This window comes from Danio rerio, chromosome 17, assembly GCF_049306965.1.
Source record: "Danio rerio strain Tuebingen ecotype United States chromosome 17, GRCz12tu, whole genome shotgun sequence".
Taxonomy (NCBI): Eukaryota; Metazoa; Chordata; class Actinopteri; order Cypriniformes; family Danionidae; genus Danio; species Danio rerio.
Window position 1 is genome coordinate 32,509,691 of NC_133192.1, and position 26,385 is coordinate 32,536,075.

Consider the following 26,385-nt stretch of genomic DNA (forward strand, 5'->3'; position numbering starts at 1 on the left):
TTACTCACCCTTCACTTGTTCAAAATCTATTTGAGTTTCTTTTTAAAATAGAACACAAGATTTTTTGAAAGACTATTTCATTAAAATATTCAAAAACACTAGAACCATGTTATTGGCATGGTCACCAAGTAGAGTGACCACCAGACACACCAGAGGGCACTCTACACATCACACCTGCCACTGAACTGGACTACAAAACCCATTTTGCCCTGCAGTCACACACCAGTTTCAGCTCAGCTCTTGATTACACACTCAGCTACGGAAAATTTACACTGATTACACACATTACACACATATTTAAGACACTTTTACACACACATCACTAGTGATGGGCAAAGCAAGGCTTCATGAAACACTAAAACAGTCGAAGCAAATGTGTCAAAAATTCAAAACATTTCGATAACCATCTCTACAATGACACCAAGTGGTCATTTTTTATGTAAAGCTCTGGAACCGAGAAACAGTTACACAAATTGAGGTATTAAACCCCACATTGTAGTTATAACATTACCTAACTGATTTAGGGAAGTGGTGAGAGGTCCAGACTATCATGCCAAGATAATGGGTTTGAATTCATGGTCATGCAGCTATAGATGATAGTTTTTAAATGCTCTGTTCTTGTAACGTGTTTTGTTTTAACAATGGTGTGACATCCAAATGAACACTTTGTGAATGAATATGTCTTTATGGCGAGGGGGCGGCGCCAAGAGCATGGGAACGGAGTGAGGCAGCCGCGTAAGTGGATTCACCTGTAGCGTGCACCGGCTTCGAATCCTACGGAAGGAGGTCTGGACTATAAGAGGAGAAACGATGGCAGAGGAAGACGAGAGAGGACCAGGCCTGGACAGATCATTTTACTTTTGTTTTCAGTTTGAAAACCGTGAGAACTGCCATCCGTTTGTTTTGGTTTAGACAGCAGTCTCCGTGAGGAGCTGCCGTCCCTTTTATTAATAAATATTTTTAAACTTTGTTGGTTCTCTGCCTTCTTCTTCCCGGCGGCCAGAGGGCCGTAAACTTCATTACAGTCTTGTTTTGGTCAAAAAAGTAACAATATTAAAATACATCAAGTCATAGTTTTAGTGAATTGTACAAATCTGGATTTGAACCGAAGCCATTTGCAGCACAGTTACTCTGTGCACACGAGATTGACAAAAAATTCTAACCCTGTCAGTCAAACACAGATTCGCCAGGTCTCCAAACACTCCTGAAATGACCAATGCTTTGAATATATTCAGTCACATGACCTGGTGTTTTAAAACACTGTAGTTACGTGGGACTTGGGTGTTTTGGATCATGCTTTAGTGCAGTTTCGAAACACTTGCGCTTCGGGATCTCACATCAACCATCCCTAGACATCAGAGTGATGCAAAGTCTTGTTTTATGTATGGATATGGCGTTTCTTGTTCCTAGACCGGCCTGCCTGGTTTGTTTGACCATATCTTGTGTTGCCATGTTAAAGAAACATAACCAAAGACACTTTATTATGTTTTGCGCTTTATTCGATTGCACAAAGCAGCAATATAACAGGACCGTATAAGTTATTTAATACGATAAAACATTGGTGCTTTTTCTCCAAGTGATCACGACCTAAAGAATTGTAAGCTTCAACTGTGGCATAATAAAAGCTTCACTGCTTTCATGTTGCATTGCGCTCATCTCTCATCAGCAATTTTTCTAGTGCGCTAACATATTTTACCCTGACAGCTTTCAGTCTTACTCTGCTTCATTCTACCACCATGATAATAAGTTTTGAATACTTTAGCTTATCCATGAACATGATTTCTGCAGAAGACTCATGGGATGACTCATAGGTAATTAAGACCATGTTTCCACACTCCACACAAACTTTGTTTGTTGTGAATATGTGCCTTCTAGTTGTGAAAATACGGTGCCTTTAAATGGTTCTATTGACCTTATACTAACCTTTTATTTACAGTAAAAACATTTTCCTTTGTGTGAGCATGCTCAAGTTTTGAGTGTCATATACACATTTATAGTATTTATACAATAATAGACTGAAGTCACTGCATTATTAATTATTATTGTTTTTTTTGTGCATGCAAATTGATATTCCTTGTTTATAGGCATTTGTTGTTCCTCCTCGCCTTAAGATTTTTTTGTTTGTATGGTAACGTGAGCAGGCCTTTAATCCTAATCCTGCTGCACATGCCTCCATCAGTGGCTCAGAGGATAGCCAGTAAGAAGAGAGCTTCGACTGCCAAGAACACTTCTCTGGCAGCGGCTACTGAATGACACAACCACAGTTAGAAAAACACTGGGACGCCTGCGAGAGTTTTAGATGCCAGAACACCAGATATCCTGCTACTCAATTTGCCAAATCTACTCATCATCATCAGAGTTGAAATGAGGGAGGACATGAGGTCACATTCCCTCCAGAATCCCTTAGGAAATAAACAAGGTGATGGTCACGTTTTTGGCTGAATGAAAACAATCATTTAAAGGGTAGTGTTGAAAGGAAACTTTGATCAAAGCTGAAGATTGTGTTCTCCTTAGTTCACCCTGTATGAGATATGAATGTAATGTTGTTGATTGTCAATAGGGCTTCACACATTGGAGAAATCTGATATTGCGATATTTTATTTTCTTGCCATAAATATTGTGATATGAATAGAGTTTGAAAAGCACTGTTTGATGGTTTTCTGAGGAGTTTAACAGTGTTCAGATACAGAAATGGAATAATCTCAATGCAAAAAAATATATATTGTCTTAATACTTTGTTTCATTTCTAATCCAAATATCAAAACATTTTTAGAGTAAGTAAAAATATTGTTTTGTTTCCAACGTCAAAAGAAGTCAAAATTAAGAGTTAAAACAAATTAAATTATCTACCAGTGGGGTGGGTAAAATAATTTTTGCTTTGAAATGTAGATTTATGGACTAGAAACTATTTTTTTTGCATAAATCTTATAAATTTCGTATAAATACAGTAACTGAATACAATTCTGTAGCTCTTGGTCAACTATAATTCAGGCCCAGCATTGCGTATCCTGTGATGTGACTATTGAGGACACACACATTGCGATATCGATGCCGAAACAATAAATTGTGCAGCCCTAATTGTCAATGCAATGAAAGATAAATCTATTAAGTTATATCAGTGTCACGCAATGGGGACTGATTTTATTGAAGCATGAGCATACATTACTGTTATCAAAACACTGCAGCATTTCTGTGAGTAAACAAAGTAATCCATCAAGTCAAGCAAGCAATCAAGTCAAAAGATTATGGAAGTAAAATGATACCAAGTGAAATCTTTTAGTAATATTCAGTTAAAAATAAGTATTTATTATTTTACAAAATTGGTTATTGTTGAGCAATTCCACAAAAAAAGTACAATATTGATAGAAAATCCTATAGTGTTTTGAACAATACTATAGTAAAAGTAGTTTTTTATTCTGTTGAGGTGATTCAAGTTGCTATGGTAACACAACAACTATAGCAATATAAACAAATTACCCATCCTACAATAATCCCAATTCAACTATAGGGTATTTTACAAGACGCCACTGTTTACAGTGACTATAGTACACTACAGTATTTATTACAGTTTATCAATTCATCACAGTTAATACAACAGTATAATGTATGCACCCCAGATCACCAGTTGTACTCTGTGTTTCAGCTGCTGCCATTAGGGCGTCATTTTAGAGTTCCTATTTGCAGGACAAACTTAGATTATTATTTTTTTATGGTGGCCATTAGGTTATTATATGAGTCCAGCAGGGAGGGAGATGCATCTAAAACATGATGTATTGTGTGTTTTGTGGTAATATTTGGTAATGTGTACATGGAACTTAACCTGTGTTATGGCACCTTGCTGCAATTTTAGTTTCCCTAAACAGGATAATAGAGAGTCTGAGTCTAATGTAGCCTTTATTAACAAAAAAGTTAACAATACTATAATTTTAAAAAATACTATAATTTACTCAGTATAATACACTTTATTAAATTATGATTTAAGAATATTCTAGTATTTACTATAAATTGCATATTTTTTTCATCTGAGATCATTTGTTATATATTCAAAAGGAATTTCAAATGCTTTACTCCTATAGTAATACTCAAACTGATTAACATATAAATTAAAATATAGGTGAAAAATTACCTTAATTTCTTTAAAATGTGTGAACAATACACACACATTTTAATTGCTTTATGAAGGTATAAAGCAGAGGTGCCAAAACTTTTTCTTATGAAGGGCCAGAAACCAAACTTGACTGAGGCTAGTGGGACAAAAATAAATAAACAAAACGAGGGTAAAAAAACACGGCAAGACAAGGCAAGGAAACGCGGCGTAATGTTCACAGTTCAGTAAAACAGTTTAACAAGACTCAGCAACTCTGTGTGTTTGCTGTACGAGTAGTGCTGTAATCAGTCCATGAGCAGCTTCAGCTGTGTGAGTGTTTGCAATTAGACAGGATCTAGCCCAGGTGTGTGAGTGGTGCATGGCTGGATCTTGTAGCTTGTTTGCTGGCAGATTTGAAGTTCTCCAGCGATCTCCATGGGCTAGATCGCTGGAGACTGTGACATTCACTTTTACAGCATTTTTTTTTTACATTTTATAATGAACGCATTACAATAAAAGAAAAACAATTTTAATAATAATGCAATTACACTGGCTTTTGCCTTGATTTGCTAGCCGATGACTTCTGCACAGTCCTCTATCTATCAAGTGACTACTTACATTTTTAAAAAATAGAGATTCCTTTACAAGATTTAATTGAAACATTTAATTTCAGTTGGCTTTTTTGTACCTCAGCAATAAAACAAACAAAAAAAGTTAAATTAAAGTTAAATTGTCAAATTAGACATGTTAATCACTGTGTTACAGTCATTCACCCCAACCCCCTCTATCATTCTCACTCCCAGATTGGTTGGTGGGCCAAATCAAAAGGTTATAATGGGCCAACTTTGCCCCGTGGGCCCTACTTTGGGCATTTCTGGTATAAAGACACAAAAAGATTATTTGAATAGTTGTTTTCATTTACCACTCAAAGGTTTTATTTACCACTCAAAGTATCCATATTTTCTTAAGAAACCCATGAGCAGTCAAGTCTGAGGTTAGGAGCTCATCTAAGAATCTAATACCATAATATCTGCCTTTGCTGACCCACTATCCTTATATTAGTGTGCTTGGCTGATCAGGAGCTCGTGAAGCGTTTAAGAACAAATGACTTCATAGCAGATTCAGAGATCCAGGGCTGAACACTGTAGTGTCGGATGAGCTCAGATTTCCAGCACACCCTCATTCAACTACCCACAATCCTGTGCTCCAATACAGGCCAAACTCACAGTCACTCACTGGGCCAAAAAACAAAGTCGGTGCTCTCGTAAAGCAGAGCGTGTTTCTTTTCATTTAAAAAATCATGTGAAACATGACATTTAACTGATGAATAAGGCATATGCTAAATGCAAAACACTACACAACTACACAATCGTAGCATAACTTTAGTGTAAACACAACCCAGCAACCTATGATGATCTCATTAGCCACATGCTAAATCCTCAAACACATGACAACATAAACTAATGTCCCTCTAATACTGGATTTTTAAGTTGGAGTATGAGGTTTACATGAGATTATGGAGTAAACACATTGTCTAAAATATTGTCTAAAAAATACTATTATATACGAATAATTAAAAAAATATGATTAAAATAAAATGTATATATTAATATTATATTATAAAATATAATAATTCAAATGATTATTTGATATTTAATATAATGAATAACAATAATAACAATATAATTATTATATTATATTATATTATATTATATTATATTATATTATATTATATTATATTATATTATATTATATTATATTATATTATTGTGGCATATTAAATAGCTAAAATCAATCATTTTAGAAGCTAAAGTGTATTTTTAAACCAAAACCAACAATAAAATATACAGTATGACAAAATTATATTAATTTTAAGATACAATATTAGTAGTATAATCCAATAAAATATATTGAATTATTATTATTACTATTATTATCATCATCATACTAATTAGGGCTGGTTAATATATCGTTTTAGCATCGATATAGTAATGTGCACATTCACAATAGTCACATCGCAGGAGTGCTTTAAAGTTACCAGGAGCCACAGCTCAGAACACAAAAGAGTTTAGGGTTTCTGAAAGAGTTTATTTAGCCATAATGAAGTGAAAATGTATAATTTGCACGTGTTTTAGACCAGTGACTGTGTAAGCATTCAGGTTGGAGTTTAATGTATTCAGGGATAAACATTTGTACTGTTTGTGACTTTATTAAAGATGTAAATATTAAATTATTTATTCAATAAAGACTATACAGTGTTATTTTATATTTTAAGATTACATTTCTGTACCTGAATACTGTGATGTAAAATATTTCACTTCTGTCTATCCAATAATAATACAGAATAATCCCCAGAATAATGCCAATTCTTCTTAATGACTTAATTGTTTCCATATATATATATATATATATATATATATATATATATATATATATATATATATATATATATGGTAAAATTCTATTCATATCACAATAGAAATTGCAGCAAAACAAAATATCGCAATATAAATTTTTTTTTCCAATATCATGCAGCCCTATAATACTAATATTTAATTGTTGTTTTGTTTTTCCTTTGTCTGTTGTTATTATTGAAAAATACTTAATATTTACTATTAAAATATTACAAAATTCTTTAATTAAATTGAGTATGAAATGACGGCAAAGCTAATTTAAAAGATAATGTACATTAACAAGTTTGCACCCTGCGTCTATTAACCAAACTAATATTGCACAAATAATATACAACAAACTGATTTATGAAACAATAGTAACCGTTGATTCCATGAAATGAGACTGGACTTATTTTTGCTGAAATTTTTATAATTTGGCATCAACATTCATAAACGCATGCAACAGCACAGAATCACATTGTACATAAGATCAGAGAGAATTCAGTGCTGTGCTGATGTCATATGAGGTCCTTTTATGCAGGAGATTAATGGTGTTTGACAGAACAGTGACACGCACTTCTATTCATCCTGAAACAAGGAAATCCCTCACTAACCAACACATCTCTTCTCCTCTTCTCCTCTTTTATCACAAGCCTCGAAGCGCCAGCCAGCCATCATACACATGACTACAGATCACAATCAACTTGGCAGAACAACCAAAACACCCACAACAGGACAACAGCTCAACAAATTACAATCGACATCCTCATTCTTTAACCTTAAGACTCGGGTTTCATTTTCAGTGCAGTCTGATGTAAGAATGAGTAAGAGATTTTCAACTAGAACAAATTTGTATGTCGCAAAATAACAACTAACAAACAACTTTAAAGATAGGAACAAGTGATAAAATATTGTTAAAACTGTAAAAAATGTATAAAATTATTTTTTGGCATTGATGGTTCCACGAAGAACCTTCAACACCTGTGGAATCTTTATGGAATCTGTGGTTCTTTAACCCTTTAACTACCCCACCAAGAAAAAAATGTTTGGATTGCAGTTAACACACTCAATGCATTTTTTTTAACACAGTCTATAAATTCTAAAATATCAACCTCTACCAAATTGTAGATATGTCTGTTTATGGTGATTTTTATTAATATTTGAACATTGAATTATGTTTAAAATTCTTGTTTATTTATTCTTTATATTAGATTACGGTTTTTATATGGTGGTTTTTGGGAATCTCTTCATCACTTTTAATCAACCACAAAAAAAAAACAAAAAAAAAAAACATATCCCTCAGTAAAAAATACAATAAAATAGATTTAAAATGTTTATAAAACATAAATAGTTTATAAATATAAATAGTTGTAAAATAGATTTAAATGTTTAAATAATTATTCAGGTCATTAAAATGTGGTTCTTTGAAGAATTTTATTTATTTATTTTATTTATTTATTTTTTTATTTTTTTTAACCAAAATGGGCTTTTTATTATACTGCTGCAAAACCCTTTTTTTGAAGCTTCATTTTTAAGAGTATACACTGTACAAAATGCTGGGTTCCACACAATTCATTCATGTTCTTCCAACACATATTGATAAAGTTAACTTTATAGTTTTTACAAATTTAAGTGGATTGAACATAAAACAATTAAGATGTCCCCCCAAAAACACAAAATAATCATGTTGTTTCAACTCATTTTAAATATGTAGTTTAAACAAGCAGCAAAAGTCTTTTTTGAGTGTATTTAAACGTTTCAGGTGCTTAAAACTCTAATAAAATCATAAAAACATAAATTTTTTGTAAAAACACCTGCTTTAGAAGTACTAGGCATGGGCCTATAGCCCATAACAGTATGTGGTATAATTATCTGCAATCTAGCAATCACAGATCACTTAAAACTACAAATCTGCCAATAAATGGACTACAAGATCCAGTCATGCACTGCACACACATACACACCTGCTTTAGGTCTCCGTTGATTAGACTCACACAGCTGATGCTGCTCATAGACTGATTACAAGGATTATAAAGTCAGCACACAAATAAACAGAAGTTGCTGAGTCCTGTGTAAACTGAACATTAAGACGAATTTCCCTTGCCTTGTCCTGCAGCGTTTTAGACCCTCGCCTTGTTTTGTTTGTTTACTTCTGTCTGCTGCCTGCCTTTTGACCATCTGTCTGTTTATTTGACTTTGACTCTGGATTGCCTGTGTATATCTGTTTGCCCCTGTGTTGACCGTTGCTTGCCTGACCATCTCTGTATAATTAACCCTGCGTTTGGATCATCAACTCCCTTTGTGTCAGCATCATTTTATGCAAAAGTATGATAACCTTGAATAGAAATATCATGGCTTCACAGTATTGTGATTACACCACTAAAATATATCTTTTTAAATGTCTGGTTAAAAAACTCAAACTGTTTTCCCCTTGGAATGCAATATATTTTATTTTATGAAACTTTGAAAATATTTTGGAGCAGTAAACATATCAGGCTAAATAATTCAATTGAATCATTGACTTCTACTATCTTCATTTCAAAAACAAACATTTCTAAAAAGGTGTGTTTGGAGATCTTTTCTGCTGGAGATACTGTTGTCCTAAAAAACTTAAAACAAAATGTAAAAAAAAACTAAGTTACATATACCATAGCAAAGGTATATCAGACATTTTTGGCAATTTTAAAACCTTGACTTTTCCAAAACGCAGTATACCTTGAAAACTGTTATCGTTATGCCTAGGAAGCACATCACCTAAAAGCTTGTTAATAGTATCAATGCAATCAAAATGCTCGATTGCAGCTTAGAGGAAAGAACAACTTTGCCTCAAACTAGACTGAAGGAGGACACAGAGGTTAAGAGAGTTCCTCAACTGAACTTGAAAAGATAAAGCTCACAAGACGGACAAGAAAACAAGTGATGAGTTTACCATTGCAGAACTGCAGCAGCGAGGAGGTGTCATAGAGACTGCTGTAGCTGGAGAAACCGTCCTCCATTCTCGTCCTCCTCCTTTCTTCCCTTTCTCCGATAACTCCCTGTTACTTTCGCTGGCTGGCCACGGCGGCTCTCTGTCCATTCAACATCCAGTCTTCTTGTGGGGTCAGACTGCCAGTGTCAGCCACCATGACAACCCATTCACCCAAGGCCAACTCAAACAGTAGAAAAAAAAGAAAGGAAGAACATAAAATTGCAGGTCTTCTTGTGCACTTTCCCTTCCCTGGTTTTCCTGTTTGAGAAGAATCAGCCAGGGCTTGAGCTCTGCGAGGAGTGTGTGCGAGAGCTGAGAGTGACTGACTGTTTGTGTAATGTCCAGGACACTCCGCTCAGCTTAAGTCTGACAGTGCTGAACAGACCAATCAGAGTGCAGAGGGTGGAGCCACTCTCTAAACATAAACCCTCCCCCTCCAGCTGACTGAGACGCTGCTCTGATGCTGAATAGGAAACAGAAAGTGAGCCAAACAGAAGGTGGATGGAGTTGTAATAAAAACAAGCTGGTGTGAATTGATATTTAAATTTTGTAAATAGGTATTATCAATACAATGTATGCTTTGTGAATTTAGGAGACCGTATTCAGAAGGGTAGCTGTAGTTAAATCATGGAGTAAAGAGGATTAAGGATAAATGGGTGGGGATCAATCTAAGCTTTCACGTTTCATGGACGCTGACCTGTAAAACACATTTCAAGCTGTTCTGTTATAGAAAATTATATCACAAGGACTGTTTTTATATCTAAACAAACCAATGTTAAAAAATAAGAAAATGAAATTTACTTATCCCAAACTTAAGTTTGATTAATTGAACATTTAACTCGATTACAATACAAGAACAATTATATTATTGATTTATTTTTAGTTTTTGCCCTCATAGTTCACTGACAAGTTTTGTACAGTAAATATGCTCACATATTAGTGAGAGATGTTTGAATGAAGGGTGCATTACTTGACTTTAAAATAATTGAAGTAAACAATCTACTATCTATGATTATTTATTAAACATTAATGCTAAACAATTGAAATTTAAACACACATTGCCTAAAACACAGCTCTCCGTGCCACCCACCCTCGTCATGATACCAAACCGACCAATCACAAAGCTTATGCTATGTATCATTGTGACGTGTAGTTACATTTTGTTGAGGTGTGCAGGTGCATGCCATAGCTGCATTGGACCGTACATGTGTTCTTGGTAGAAGTATATCAGAATAATAAAATAAGTATAAAACATAATAAGTATAAATAAGCCTTGAAAAAGTGGGGTCATGTGACTCCACACACGATAGGGAAAGCTATTTTAAAAATTGACCTGGAAAAATGAGATTGATTACAGGTTTGGAATGTTGATTTCGATTACTTTTCGATTAATTGCTCAGTCCTACAACAACATAGTAAAAGGTATTACTGAGAAATAATATTACAAAATCTGATCTTTAAATCTGACCTCTAATTGTGAAACCACCAGAAAGTGCTTTCCAATATCTGAAATAATGAGGTTTTTGATTAAACATCGTAGATTTTTTTTTCTCATTCACTTACACTTTTTTCTAAAAATTGCTCATTTTTGTCAAATATGGACAAATAGGACAAACAGTTGTGTTTAAAAAAGTTACATTTAAAAATATATATGTATTACTGGGGCTAAATATTTCAAAATGTAATATTACTAAATTTAAATAAACAAAATAATTCACTCTACAATGATGGGTTGTATTATCCCAACACTGGTTCAAATATGGACAAATACATTTTTTAAATGAAATTTAAATAAATTTTTTTAACCCAACTGTCTAGTTTGTCCATATCTGGTTTAGGGTGCACACTAGGCTATCTAAACTGTCTCCAGGCATGTTTAACCCCAATTTCCCGATTCGTTAGACAAGTGTGAGTGCTCCGAATTGGGCCCAGGCATGGTTCTGTTGGCCAGCCCTGGCGCAGTTGGAAGAGGTGTGCCAGAGCGTAGTTCGGTTGGGCTTTTAAGGCACTGTTTCACATGGATTTATCAATCATTCTTACTTTTAAATGAACACAAACTGTCATAGTTTAATAAAGATACAAACCCCCGCTGCACCTACAGCAAACCTAATATGTGCAGCATGATGACTTACACGAACATTTATAAATGTCAAAAATTGGTGAACTTTTCAGCATTAATTTGACATTACATATGTGTCATTACATTTCAAATGACTTAAAATAATACAAAACATTATAACTACAACTATCTCCATTGTACGGAGCAAGAGCGATTCGCTCCTGTTAAACTGAACTGTCACATCACTGATGACGTAAACGTGCTCAGGCTCGAAAGGTAAAATACAATGTGAGTGCAGGTCGAGGGGGAGAGGGGAGTGGGGACAATCGTGCCTTGGAACGATTCAAGACAACAAGTGTTGCACCAAAACAAAACAACCAAGCATTTTACCATTATAACTAAAGAGAATAGAACAAAAATAGTCAGGTGCTATAAGTTAGTTTTGTCTTGCTACATAAAAAAAACAGACATGGGCCGGTATAAGAATCTGATGGTATGATAACCTTGCATAAAATATCACAGTTTCATGGAATTGTGATTACACATCTAAAATATGCTCCTTTAAATGTCTGGGTAAAAAACTAAAAATTTTCCCCCTGGAACAGAATTCATTTCATTTTGAGCAATACTAAAGAAGAAAAGAAGCCTTCTCTCATGAGGAGGAAGGTTTTTGGGGAATTTTCCACATATGAGAAACAATACATGACCTCACACTTTCCAGACTTTATTCCATATTCCAAACAAGCTTGTAGCGTAAAATCAGAGCTCAGCTCCGACTCTTCAACCCTTATCAGCCGTCAGACAGACAAAGCTGTCTGGAAGACCATCAAAGAGACACCAAGGTTGGCAGACATAGAATGAGGGAGACTTCTGACTGAGGGTCGTCGCAGGGGAAAACCTTTTTAAATTATTCAAGAGGCACATGCATACAGTGCAATATGCATAAAGATGACAGCGTGGCCTATATTTACACATCTCCAAACAGAAACAGTCAAACGATAAAAAACGAGACAGAAAAGCCGCAACAGCCTCTTTACAGATTAATCTCCCCATCCCCCAATCCAAAATAACAGCAAGTGGAGGAGAGCTGTGTCTTCAATTGGATTTCTGGGTTGTCTGTGTTCAATTTGGCCATGGCTTTACCTCAGACGCCGGAAAAATTAAACAATCATAGGAGGCTGATTGGATGATTTTCATGTCATTTATGGTGTTTTTCTTGTCTGGATGCCAGCAGTGTTTTTTTAAATCTGGCATCAGAGAGTCTTTAGTGTTTATTCCTGTGCCCCATAACAGCGCTGACACAAACAATTCTGTCCGTCCTGCTGAAGATCAAATCAAGGATTAGCCACATCCAGTTTTTTCCTGCTTTTGTCATGTGATGTAGTTTCTTCCTCTGAATGTATTAATATAAAAAGGCCTTTGATGGCGGTTAATTATTACTTTTGGTTTGGATGGCAATTTTGAATGTTTTGCACAAATACACTGTAAACCCAACAGTCAACTTTATCAAATTAAATGAGTTTAGTTAACTCAGAATTGACTGAAAGTTCATTTTACTCATTTGAAAAGAGTTTTGAATTCAGTGTTAAAGGTAATGAGTTAATTAAATACCTCATTACATCAACTTAAATTGAATAAGTTCACAGTACTCATCTAGATAATTTGTTTTAACTCAAATGCTTTGTAGAAATCTGTTTCCTCAAACAGTTTGAGTTGCCTTAACTTGTTGGGTTTTGCAGTACACAGTTGGTTTGAGTTCTCTTCATTTATTGGGTTTTCCTGTGCTCAAATTGCTTCGTTTACTCAAATGGAGCAAGTTCACAGTACTCATTAGGATTAGTTTTTGAACTTAAATGATTTGTTGCAATCGGTTTCCTTAAATGGTTTGAGTTACCTTAACTTTTGGGGTTTACAGTGTAGTGTTTATATTATAATTACATAGACGAGCATGTTCATGCAAGATCTGGTTTCATATAAAAATTAAAAATATAAAATAAAATAAACAATTTACCAATAAATAACATTTATTGTGTTGGTTTGGGCTATAAATGACATTTTTTCATTTTTTAAATGAATTTTATTTAATTGAAGCAACCTAATTTAATTTAATTTAATTTAATGAAAACTAATTAAATTATATTATTAGATTTATCAGTTGATCTGATTTGTATTTTGTCTTATTTTATTTTCTCAAATCAAATGAAATCCAATCCTCAAAGTCACATGCACATGAAATAAGGTGGCCAAGCAAAACTAACATAAATGTTTCTCTCAAATTTCGATATTGTGTTTTTAATATTTATCATTTTAGGCTTAATAACAGTATTAGTACAATAGATGTATCTACAATCATTTTTTGGTTTATTTTTGCCATTGGCTCCTTGCATGTTAATGGTGGCCCAGGGCAAACAGAGGCAGATCTGGTCCAGTGGTGAAGCTGTGAGATTACAGAACCCCAGAGAGACAGATACACAGCAGGGGGAAGGGGAATAGGCAGGAGAAACACTTCATCATCCCTCTGAAAGTCTGGCATCCCTAGGGTGGAGCAGAGCAGTGCTACACCCTCCCATTGTTCTTCAATTATACAGGTTTTACCTCAATCACATTACAAATATACATGCACATGCATAAGTGCTCTATAAAGACGTAATAAAGTGTATTTTACACCCACTATATTTTATTCTAGATTTATAGTTTTGATTGTTTTATGGTACTTTATTTGAACGTTTTAATATTTCATTTTGTTTCATTTATTCATTCATTTTCTTCTCAGCTTACTTCCTTTATTAACCAGGGGCCACCACAGCGGAATGAACTGCCAACTTTTTCAGCATATGTTTTACGCAGCGGATGCCCTTCCAGCTGCAACCCATCACTGGGAACACCCACACATCCTCATTCACACACATACACTACGACAGTTTTAGCCTACACCCAATTCACCTATAGCGCATGTTGTTGGTCTTGTGGGTGAAACCAGAACACCCAGAGGAAACCCACGCCAACACGGGGAAAACATGCACATCCACACAGAAAGGCCAACTTATGGAGTCAATCTAGGGCCATATATACTTGCAAAATAAAATAAAACTTTGCAAACAAAAAATAAAGTATTGAGCAAAATATAAATAAAAAAGCAAATCTCCAAAAAATGCAAAGCAAAAATTTATTTTTAAGAAATAAACATTCATTTTGCTAACAAAAATAAAGAACTGCAAAGGAAAAAATAGAGATAAAATAGTTTAGAGAAATAAGAATGTAATTTGCAAACAAAAAAAGAAGAACAGCAAATAAATATTAAACAGAGCAAAAAAAAAAAGTTCCCTTGACTTCACCCCCTTGTCAAATCAGGGTCACAAAGTGAAACGTCCAGAAACGTGAAGTGCAAAGTGAAAACAGCATCCCTAGATTGACTTCATACCAACTGACCCAGCCGAGGCTCGAACCAGCAATCTTCTTACTGTGAGGTGACAGCGCAACCCACTGAGCCACAGTACCGCCTTAGTTTAATTTGACTTATTTTTTATTCAGCTGTTTTTAGTAACATTATATATTATTTTATACTTTTACTTTCGTGTCTCATTTTATTTACTTGTTTTATCAAGCAAAATAATTTATTATTGTTTAATTATTGGTTTTATTTTGTTTTATTGTACTTCACTAGGTTTTTAGGGTTTAAATCAAGTTATGTTAGTCTACTTTATTTAGTTTTTTTAATGTTCTGTTTTATTTGTTTGAATTTTCAATAGGATTTTGTTTTATTTTATGCTTTATGTCGCATTGCTTTGAACTGGTAGCACAGTGGGGAGCACAATCGCCTCACAGCAAGAAGATCGGTGGTTCGAGCCTCAAATACTGTCGGTTGGGTTTAGGGCGGGTCAATCTGTGCTTTTGAAAACACTAACGGTTGGATTTAGGGAAAGGGGTGGGTGGAGTAATCTGTTAGTCAGTCAGTAAGTCAGTCAGTCGACAGCGTCTCTGGTGGATTATCGTGAGAACAGCAGGTGCGAATGGCACTTGCAAAAGAAATTTGAGATCTGAAAAAGCATACAGGGCGTCCTCTGGCGGATTTGCAAAAACAAAAACTGCAAAAAAACGTAACTCCTGGGACCTATTTTGCGCTCTCCAATAATGTATACAGGGGTACATATCCATAATAAGCCTGAGGTATTTTAAAGATGCTGAGATTCAAACCCTAATTGGTAATACTTTACAATAAAGTTGTATGAGTTAACATTAGTTAATGCAGGAAACATGAATTAACAACAAACAACACATCTATTTAGTTTAACTTATTAAAGTGTTGGTTTCTGTATTAGTTAACATGAACTAATAATGAACAATGAGCTCATTCTGCATTACTTAATATTTGATAATGTTAACATAGAAAATTAAGTGTAATGTAATGGGTTAAAACTCACACATTACTATATTGGCAAGTTTAAATTAACAAAGATTTTGTATTGCTAAACAAATGTGATGTTCATTGTTAGGTCATAGTATCTAATCCATGATTAACAAATTAGTGTATGTGTAAGTAAACATTATTAAGCTGTTAATGTTACAAAACATTAACATTAACAAAGATTAAGTAATGCTTATCATCAGATGTGTTATTCACCATTAGTTCATATCAACTAATGCATTAATTAACGGTAACTAATACAACCTTATTGTAAAAAAGTGTTACCCAATAATTTTCCCGTTAGTTTACAAATGTGAAACTACAGTACGTGGTCTTACAAATCAACAAATGCATAAACCAGCTTTCTTTGACATTTCTTTCAAGCCTTTTATGTAACAGTAGAGTAACAGAGCACAATAATCTGCCTACTGTACATGAAAAATGGCCTTAATGCTCATAATCAGCTGACATTTTCCTCCTCCAGTAGTACAACAGCATTAAAAAGCAAGTCATAAGCAGTGTCAGGAGGTTGTGCTGTTAATCTCAGGGTAACAGAGACCATTCATTGCCTGAGGTCCAAACTAAAATAGCAGCTGCATTTTTCTCTGCTCCAACGTCTGTTCATATTTTAGTCAAATTTGTATGAATCACATATTCAACAAGCGTGTTACAACATCTTACACGTGCAAGCATCCTATTATATAACAACAAATTATTATATACTGTTAATGAATAATGTGAAGAGATGACATACAATAATTTCTACTGGCAATGACATTTTGTACAGGTCAATTATATACAAACAAGCCCTGAAAATAACTAACTGACTAAATAAATAAATAAAATGGATGGATGGATAGATGGATGGATGGATGGATGGATAGTATTTGATGGATACATAAATGAATACTGGATAATCGTCTTTCATTATCATTTTACCGCTTGTTTTAATAGCTAAAGTTTTGCCACAATGCTAAGGCGATTTAACACATTGTTAGCATGTTTTATACTGTTGTTTTTTAACATGTTTTAAAAAATGTTGCTAGCATATTTCTTACATATTTTATCATGGTCGAAACATTGAGCATTGCTAGCATGTTTTAGCATGATTACCACTCTGCTGGCACATTTAAAGACATTATTTACCTTACTGCTAACATGCTTTAGAACAGCGTTTAACACACTGCTAACAGGTTTTAGTACACTTATACCATGTTTGTAACAAGATTATGCACAAAATTATACACTGAAGTAGTCGTTTGGCACAGAACATATACTTTTAATTCCAACCACTAGCACTCTATCACGTTTTAACATTAATATAATGACACTAATGCTAATACTCATTTGCTAGCTAGAATATAAATGATTCACACATTTATACTGTTTTAATACACTGCTTTACTAACATGTTTTTAAGATCACTTTCTACAAGATTAGCTGTTTGTTTTAGCACATTTCACATAAATGTTACATATATGTTATTTGCATAATTTGTCACACTGCTAACGTTTTAATCACCTTGGCTAACATGTTCTGCGCGCTGCAAATACCACACTGCATCACAATTCTAACATTGTTTACCACACAACTAGCATGATTTAGCACAGTGGCAGTGGACAGGCCAATTTTTCAGCCAACACAGTTCAGCACCATGTCTCAAACTTAACCACATTTGCTTGCATATTTCTAGCATGATTTTCCAGACTGAACTGAAAATTAAGCTCTGCCATGAAATAAATATGGAGCATTTAAAACATATGTAAAAAGTAAACTGAACTGTCATAATATTTTACAATATTAATATTTTACTGCTTTGTATCAACTAAACACAGATTTGGGGATCATTCAGAACTACAAAAAGAAAAAAACTGTGCCGACACTAACATTTTGATAAGCAATGCAAACAAAAATAATATAATTAGTTGCGTTGCAACAATGAAGCACCAGTATGAATATTCAGTAAGGTTTCTCAAGTTCATAATTCTCTATCCCACATTCATTCTTTCCCCTAAACACGGATCATCTGCTTTTAGGATTGAAATAGCTCTTAAATTCCTCTAGGCACATCTACAGAATTAACTGAAAATCCAGACAGAAAACTACAGAACAGCACACAGACAATGTGTTCAGTAAGTGCTCTAAACATCATCGGTTCACATCAGCATGAGTCAAACAATGCTGAACAAGCCACGGTGACATCATTTAAATGACATCATACACAACTATGATTAATTTGGCAGGCGAAATAGTACCAGATGAGTGGAAAGAATAAGTTCAGCAGAATTAAGAAAGAAAGAAAAGTCTGGGCCAAATGAAATCAGCTTCTAGGCACCATTACAAAAAGAGCTTAATGGTTTCATCTTTTTACAGCAATTAATACTGAATACATTAAATAAACAGTAGCTGGGAAAGCATGATCAATACAATGAGCGATAGATACTTTCATTTTATGTTTGGTTTAAACAAAAAAAAAAAAACTGGAATACATTAAAGCCTTCCTGTGGTGAAAAATTGTAATGCAGTTTTCATCAGTCAACATTGCTTGACTTTCTCCTTAAAACTGCAGTATACCATTTGAAATTGCTATTGTTTCTGTAATGATGGATGTAACTACATGAGTAGGATCCAAATGCAATTTAATAGCATTGTCAGGCAGGCACAGTTCAATACAGGTCCAGATGGTAGAATAACAAGATTAATGACAAATGTGTTTGGAGCGTGTATAGTCCTATTGATCAGTCCTGAACAGCATCAGTTTTGTGTGTGTGTGTGTGTGTGTGTGTGTGTGTGTGTGTGTGTGTGTGTGTGTGTGTGTAATAAAGAGCTGAAACTGGTGTGTGACTGCGGGTCATGAAGTGATATGTAGTTCAGCTGAATGAAAGGAAGTGTTCTCCAGTGATCTGCGTGGGCTACATCTCTGGTGATCATAACAAAGTGTTTCTTCTGGGATTTTTTCCAGCTGTGGCAGCAGGCCTTTTTTACACCAATCTACCAACTACCTGTGGCATTATTTTAATGACAAATGTCGTGTGCGCAGCATTACAAGTGATCGCATTTATGTAATAGCCTTGGAGCATGCGAATCTCTGTGCTTGTGCGCCGATTTCCTCTGCTTGTGCACAAAACTTCCTGCACGCCCCCTCAAATATACGCTGCTCAAGCGCAGATCTTCTTGTGTGCTCTCAAATAAACGCTGCTGAAGTGTGATTTAGTGCGTTTATGTAACAAGTATGTCTCCAACATTTATAAGATTTGCTAGGAATATTTATGAATGTCTCCAATAGACCTACAGAGTAGCATTAATGCGTCCTGAAGTAAAGTGAAACAGCTATACGTTGTGATTACTGGCCTCACACATCACGCACCTGTCAGTCAGACAGGTCAGTAGGGCTGCACGATATATCGTTTCAGCATCGAAATCGCGATGTGCGCATCCGCGATAGTCACATCGCAGGAGGGTGCGATGCAAAAAAAAAAAAAAAAAAAAAAAATTACATATATATTATGGGTGGAGCCGAACCGGAATACGGTATTCGGAAAAGCAGGAATAGAGTGTTTTTACGAATACTTAAGTCAAACAATACTTGATAAATTATTTGTATTTGGGAACAAGAAAAACATTATATCAAAAAGCTGCGTTTCCTCATGAGACCGCACTGCATGCCCGCGTGAGTGAGTGAGTTAGTGAGTGAGACGTTCAGGAGTCGGTGGGCGGGGTGGGGCCGGGGTAAGGAGACTGAGCAGGCTGCTTCTCTATACAGCAACAGAGAAGGCTTGGCAGAGCGAAAAATACTTTTCTGCATTACTATTTTTGTTTATTTTATCATACTAAAATAACACGTGACAGAAGTTCACTCAAAAGTGAATGTTCTTTCTGTTATTAATTACTAACACTCCCGTCATTCCTACTACTTTCAGAACATAAATTTTGATATTTTACCATATGAAAATGCAAAGCAGTTATGAAAACTGAGAAATTAAAGCAATACAGAGATCTGGTCCCGCGTCAGGTCAGGGTGCACCTGTAACCTTAAAAACGCAGACGCGGCGGAGGCGCACTAAACTCACACAGGAAAGAACTGGGCATTCAATTCATGTTTTAGTGAAATAATTCTTTAAATACAGCTCTTTTGATCTCTAAAGGGGAAAAAAGCAAAAGAAATTTGTCGTTAAATTAATTTTAGCAAAGACGCAACTGCCTGTCATTTTCACATTCGTTTTTCAGTTAGGGATTTGGTCTATTAGAGTAACCTAATAAAATTGTTTTGTTGAACATTGTAGTCTACACAATAATCGATATTATAGTTTATTATATACATTAGCTATTATTAAAACTAAACTATACAATTGATAGAACAAAACCCTTTTTAATGTTTGCTTTCATTTTGACACCGCTAACAGTTGTAATAAGAAACATCACATTATGCAGAAGCATGCAGTCTCAAGTTAAAAACACCTTTTGAGTTTAACGATGATCAGCCTGCCAAGTCAAGTTTACAGTGTCATAAATGAAATGGGTAGCATGAGTAAAGGGGATTTGCCCAGCACACAACCTCATGCGCTGCAGGTAGGCTGAATGATAATCTTTAAAAATATATAGGCTATGCAATACAAAACTTTAAACATTTAATTATTTTTTAATGAAAAGAAAAGAAATCAGGAGAGTAAAATATAATTTAAACCACTGGTCTGGCGCTGATACTTTATTGTTTGTATCCAGAAGAAGGGGAAAAAAGCAGATGAAAACCTGGCTGGGGAGACGGCGATAACATATCAGTTCATCAGCAAAGATCACGACATGATTGTGAGGCGTTTATCATACAACGCAGTTCGTGTTTATAATCATTAGTATTAACTAGTATTAATTCTCTCTCTAGACTTAGTTTTAGGGCTTGTTCTTGTCGGCGCAATATAGCCTCGGCTTATTGCACGTACGAATCCGATTGTGAAGAATGATTAAGCGCTTGCATTTTTTATTGCATCCTTTTCGCAAGTTATTCATTTGTTTTGTTTTTTAAGTGGTGGGAACATTATTTACTGGCAAACATGTTCCTCGATCTCGTACATCAACAAATAATGTAGCCTACTTAAGTTAATTTACCTTTTATGTAAAAATTAAGGAATAACCGAATTTAATATTAATAAATAAAACATCCGTATAAACGTACATGTTTATTTTTGAACTTTCGTTAATAAAACAACACAAAACTGTTTATAAATATTGTAGTTAAATATTAAATTACTTTAACTGCTTGAAACTGTATAATAATAACAATTAAACGTTACATTTTTAAGAACTTAACAACAATTCTAAATGGCACTTTACTAATCAGTGTAATAATAATATAAATATTAATAATTATAAGTAAAAAGAAAATATTAACCTAGTAACAATATAAGTCAGATGTTTAAAAAAACAGCGTAGTTTCTCTCCACCTTTTGTAGTCATATTTTAAATTATTTGCCAGAAAAACTAACATGTTGACTTTGTCTGGTTTAAGTGAAGAATGGGGTTATAATGTTTCCAGCAATACACTGTCAGACGGTGTGCTTGTAGCGATAATGCACAGACAGGCTACTTTTTCACAATCATGCGAGAGAGGGCTTCTGCTTCTGTTCCGCCAGGTTTCTCTACTCTGCGGAGCGGCGCGTTCTTAACTAGTTACCAAATAGTCTATGTTCAATTTCTCGTCAATGTCTTCCATTTATCACTTTCTCTTTTGTATCTGGCCATTTTTGCAAATGCCTCTGCCATGCCTGGCTGAGCTGGGCTTCTGCGTTTAGAAGACAGGAGTTGATTAAGCCTACATGGCTTTTTTTCCCTCACCGTCAATCGCCACTAGCTTGCATGGTTCGGGACTAGGGTTGTAACGGTATGAATTTTTCACGGTATGATAATCGTCTAAAACAATACCACGGTTTGACGGTTTCGCGGTATACGGTATGTTACAAAATAATAGAACAGTGAAGCAAATTTGACTTTTTCCATATAATATATTTTTAGTTACTATAAACACCACCACTTACAATGAACAAATAAAAATAAGAAACTAATAAATAATGTGTCAAAGTCCAAATAAAGTCCAAATAAACATGGTGCAAATCCTTAGTAAAAAATAGATATAAATATTTACTATACTATAAATAGTTACATAACGAAACTAGATTCAATATGGAACATCCTTAGGTTCTATGTGCCAGCATGGATTTGGATGTGGTTGTATGCAATGCAGACAAACAGCTGCATCTTCATTTGCGTCTTTTGAAAACAGCAAGAGCAGCAGTTCGTCTTTGCTGTGTCACTGTTTTGTCATGTTTCTGTGCTGCTGTGCATGCAAAAGTACTTAGTATGAGAATTATTTCATGCAAAACTTTTTTTTTTTTGCGTTTTATTTAGCCGCGCATGAATGTATGCCTTTCTCTCATTCCGTGTTGTTCAAAAAGATTGGTCCACAAACAAAAGCGAAACCTATGCTTATTGGTTGTGATATAGCGAGTTTGAACCAATCTGGGCATGGAGGAGGGACAATGCATCAATGTATCATGTCTGATTTGTCCGGAGACACAGTGACGAGCGTTTCTTTGTCAAATCAGCGTTGTCAAATGTTGATGACGTAACCGCACTGATTCCGGAGCCTCTGAAAGTCCGCGTATGAATCGGATCAGCGGATCAAAAGTTATTAAACATTTAAGAGCAATACTTATTTTTAGCCGCTGGCGGCTGTCTCGGTCTTTAATGGTTAAAACCGTTGATATGCAATTGTTCATGGTATGATAATCGTGCACGTTCAAATCGTGGTAAACCGTCACACCGGTATATTGTTACAACCCTATTCGGGACCCGTGGATCTGCGTATCGATGGATTTGCTCCTCAGTGTTTGGACTCTCAGCACTCAGCAGTGAATATTAAAACACACTTTACTTAAAACCCCCATACAAAAAGCTTAATCCAAATTGATTCGTTCACCTTTCTCGGTCGGCACGAATCCAAAATGTTCCCAGATGTAAGAGTTCGTTTTCTAACAAGATTCATGGTTGAACTTGAACTTGCTGAATCGCGCCTAATGTTATATTCTAACTGATATGTAATACTTGGCAGCATAACAGTAATTTGTGTTTTAAAGTGCGTGACTTCACGTACTACGGCCGGTGGCAATGGACAACCGAGGTGGCAATGACCACCGCGGTGACGCGGTTTTCATGGTGACCGTCACAGCCCTAGTTTTAAGTAAATATATATATATATATATATATATATATATATATATATATATATATATATATATATATATATATATATAAAATATCGCAATATATATCGCAGGGGGAAAAAATATCGCAATGTCAATTTTTTCCAATATCGTGCAGCCCTGCAGGTCAGTCAGCACATAACCTTAAAGGGTTAAACAAATGACGCACAGCGGTTACAGAAAAGTTCGCTCTGTTATAATTAACCTACCTTTTACGTTTTGGTGCGATTATCACCCGCTATTAAAGAAAAAACAGGACTGAATGATTTGAATGAGTAGTTGTAATGTGGCGCCCCGCCATGGAAGAATGAATGTAGCGTAAACCATATAATAACCAATAATTATACAATATTTACCACATTTGTTTTTTAATTAGACGATAACCCAAAAAATGCACATAATCACTCAGTTGCGCTCATGGACCACAGACTATGAAAAAATTTTACCGACATATAAATGTAACATTAATCAATATATATATTTTTATAGTGCATGCATCTATGATTTTTAGAAAGAAGCTATATTTAGGACTGCAACAACGAATCGATTAAAAAAAATCGATAACAAGCATGACGTGAAAAATTCAAACTGAGCTTTAGTGCGTTGGCTGGCACTCAGCCAGAGAAAGACGTGTCATATTATCACAGTTATGCAGTGTTTTTAACCAACCAAATGCTTATTTCATGTTTTAGACATGTAAATACACACAAGTACTAGTAAAACAATACATTTAGAGTTTGTAAAAAAACACAAGAAAGTCAATGGAAGTCTAACAATCCATTCAAATAAAATTTATCAATGTGTAATATTCATAGCAGATACACGTTATTGAAAGTAACAATAAAGTTCAATCTATTCCTCTCCCAGCTGGTGAACCACTTGCTTGCATGTATTTTGGAAGCAACTGGTGAATTTATAAATTAAGTCATGCTTAAAACTTCTGTTTGAGATTATATCTCATTAAGATTATTTTTCTTATACCCCATCGGCAAATAATTTGGCTTGTTTTAAGCAAATAATCACTTAATTTTGAGGTGTTTTTTTTTTTTTTTTGGAAAACAAGACATCATTTTGTAAGCAATTTTATATGTCAAGTATGCATCTTGATTTAAGATTTTTTTAGATATTTGGATTAAAAACAGGACCATTTTTTATTTTATTATTATTATAAGAGCTCATGGATGTTTGTGCACCTTCTAAAGATTTTAATTATGTTATTGAATAAAGGGTTGGAAATAAATGCTTTTTTTTATCCGATTCAAGAAAAATAATAATCGACAGATTAATCCATTATTAAAATAATTATTAGTTGCAGGCCTAGTTATTGCATTATCAAGATAACTATTACAAGGTTTGACTAATAGGAAATGTATATTAATAATAAAATAACCTGTTTTGCTGGACAGGACAATATTTTGGTCAAGATATATGACTTTTTGAAAATCTGGATTCTAAGAATGCATAAAAAATTTGAGAAAAATCACCTTTTAAATTGTCCAAATGCAATGCATATTATCAAACCAAATTAAAGCTTACATATTTACATCAGATATCCTGATAGAACAAGATCACAAATGTCATTATTACACAGCAGTTTGAAAAAATGTGAAGTTAAAAAGATTCTTTTTTCTGTTTCGGCAATGAAAAAAAGTTTATAACATACCAAATGAATCTGTTTCTGAGTGAATCCGCTAAACCTATAATTTAATGATCCATTCATAAAGACAATCACATACTTTGTTTCTAAATGAATCAGACATTTTAAATGAATCATTTAAAAACCTCACATATTAAGACAGAACCTGTTGCCACCTAATGGTGGTTTTAGCATCAACTATTTATCATTTACTACCCTAAACCTGCCAAGGTACCAGCACAAAAACACACTCAGCAAATTATAATCAATTATCATCATCATTCAAAAAAACTATATTAAATTCACCCACATCTACATCAAATCAATTCTCATCCAAGACCATTAACTATCGCAAATATTCACAACAAACAAACACACAAGTCCAGTTCTCTCAGATTCAACCCTACACTCAGCATTTCCCAAATTTTTCCAAGCACTTCTGGCTGGTCTAGACTCGATCCACAGCTGGTGAGGGTGTGGACGGGGCATCCAGCCATGCAGACTCCCCCGAGGCGTTACTCTCCTCAAACCCCGGGACCACCACCTGCTCCAGACCCTGCCTCCACACAGCCCCTGCTTTCTGGATGAGGGACCAACAGGCAGAGGAGCGTGACTGTGCACCCCCTACTACTCCCATTCACATGATGATGATGATGATGTCATAAAAGCTTACATCAGCACTCATAAATTCACTCCAGCATCTTGTTGACATGGCTATATTGCACACGAGCTACAATCCACAGATATGAGTCTTCAAGATGAATCATGGTGGCCAAATAGAATCAAATATTCCAAATTTGAAATATACCATAAATATACCATTTAAATATACCAAATTTGAACATATTGTGCCAATATAGTGGCTCAGTGGTTAGCAATGTTGCCTCACAGTAAGAAGGTCGCTGGTTCGAGTCTCGGCTGAGTCAGTTGGCATTTCTGTATAGAGTTTGCATGTTCTCCCTGTGTTTGCGTAGGTTTCCTTCGGGTGCTCTGGTTTCCCCCCCAGTCCAAAGACATGTTATATATAATTGAATAAACTTAATTCTCCGTAATGTTTGTGTGTGAATGAGTGTGTATGAATGTTTTCCAGTACTAGGTTGTAGCTGGAAGGGCATCCGCTGTGTAAAACACATGCTTGATAAGTTGGTGGTTCATTCCGCTGTGGCAACCCGATTAATAAAGAGACTAAGCCGAAGGAAAATGAATGAATGATTGAACATATTGTGTCTGTTGATGGTGGTAACAATAGGAGGGAAACATCTTATAGTTCTTACCACTTTCAAAGTTCATTGATTACTTTGATTTCTTAAAATTGTTATTCTTTGATGCCAAACATTGTTAGGATTTTAAATAAAAAATTATGAATCATTCGTTTTATTTTCTACCGTATATATCGCTTCCTACCACGATATCACTATGTCTTAGTGCTTATGTAGTCTGGCTTAGGTTGTGTGTATAGTTTAATTATGTATAGTATATGAATAGTTAGTGTAGTAAGATTACTGCTCCAGTATGTTAGTCATGTATAGATTTAAAATAGCTCTTACGTCCAGTGTTGTGCTCATATTTATGAATATGTTTATT

General features: G+C 34.7%; 1 protein-coding gene across 21 annotated transcripts in view; it reads right to left on the reverse strand.

Annotated features, from left to right (window-relative positions):
• The window catches only part of eml1 (EMAP like 1), a 101,476-nt gene that overhangs the window by 66,765 nt on the left and 8,326 nt on the right, over positions 1 to 26,385 (reverse strand). For 8 of the 21 annotated variants that reach the window (XM_073927520.1, XM_073927516.1, XM_005158803.6 and 5 more), the window contains 1 exon segment: positions 9,410 to 9,784. The exons of the other annotated variants lie outside the window; for them this stretch is intronic. In XM_073927520.1, coding sequence (XP_073783621.1) covers positions 9,410 to 9,476 — 67 coding nt within the window. In that variant the 5' untranslated portion in view covers positions 9,477 to 9,784. 21 annotated transcript variants of the gene reach the window in all.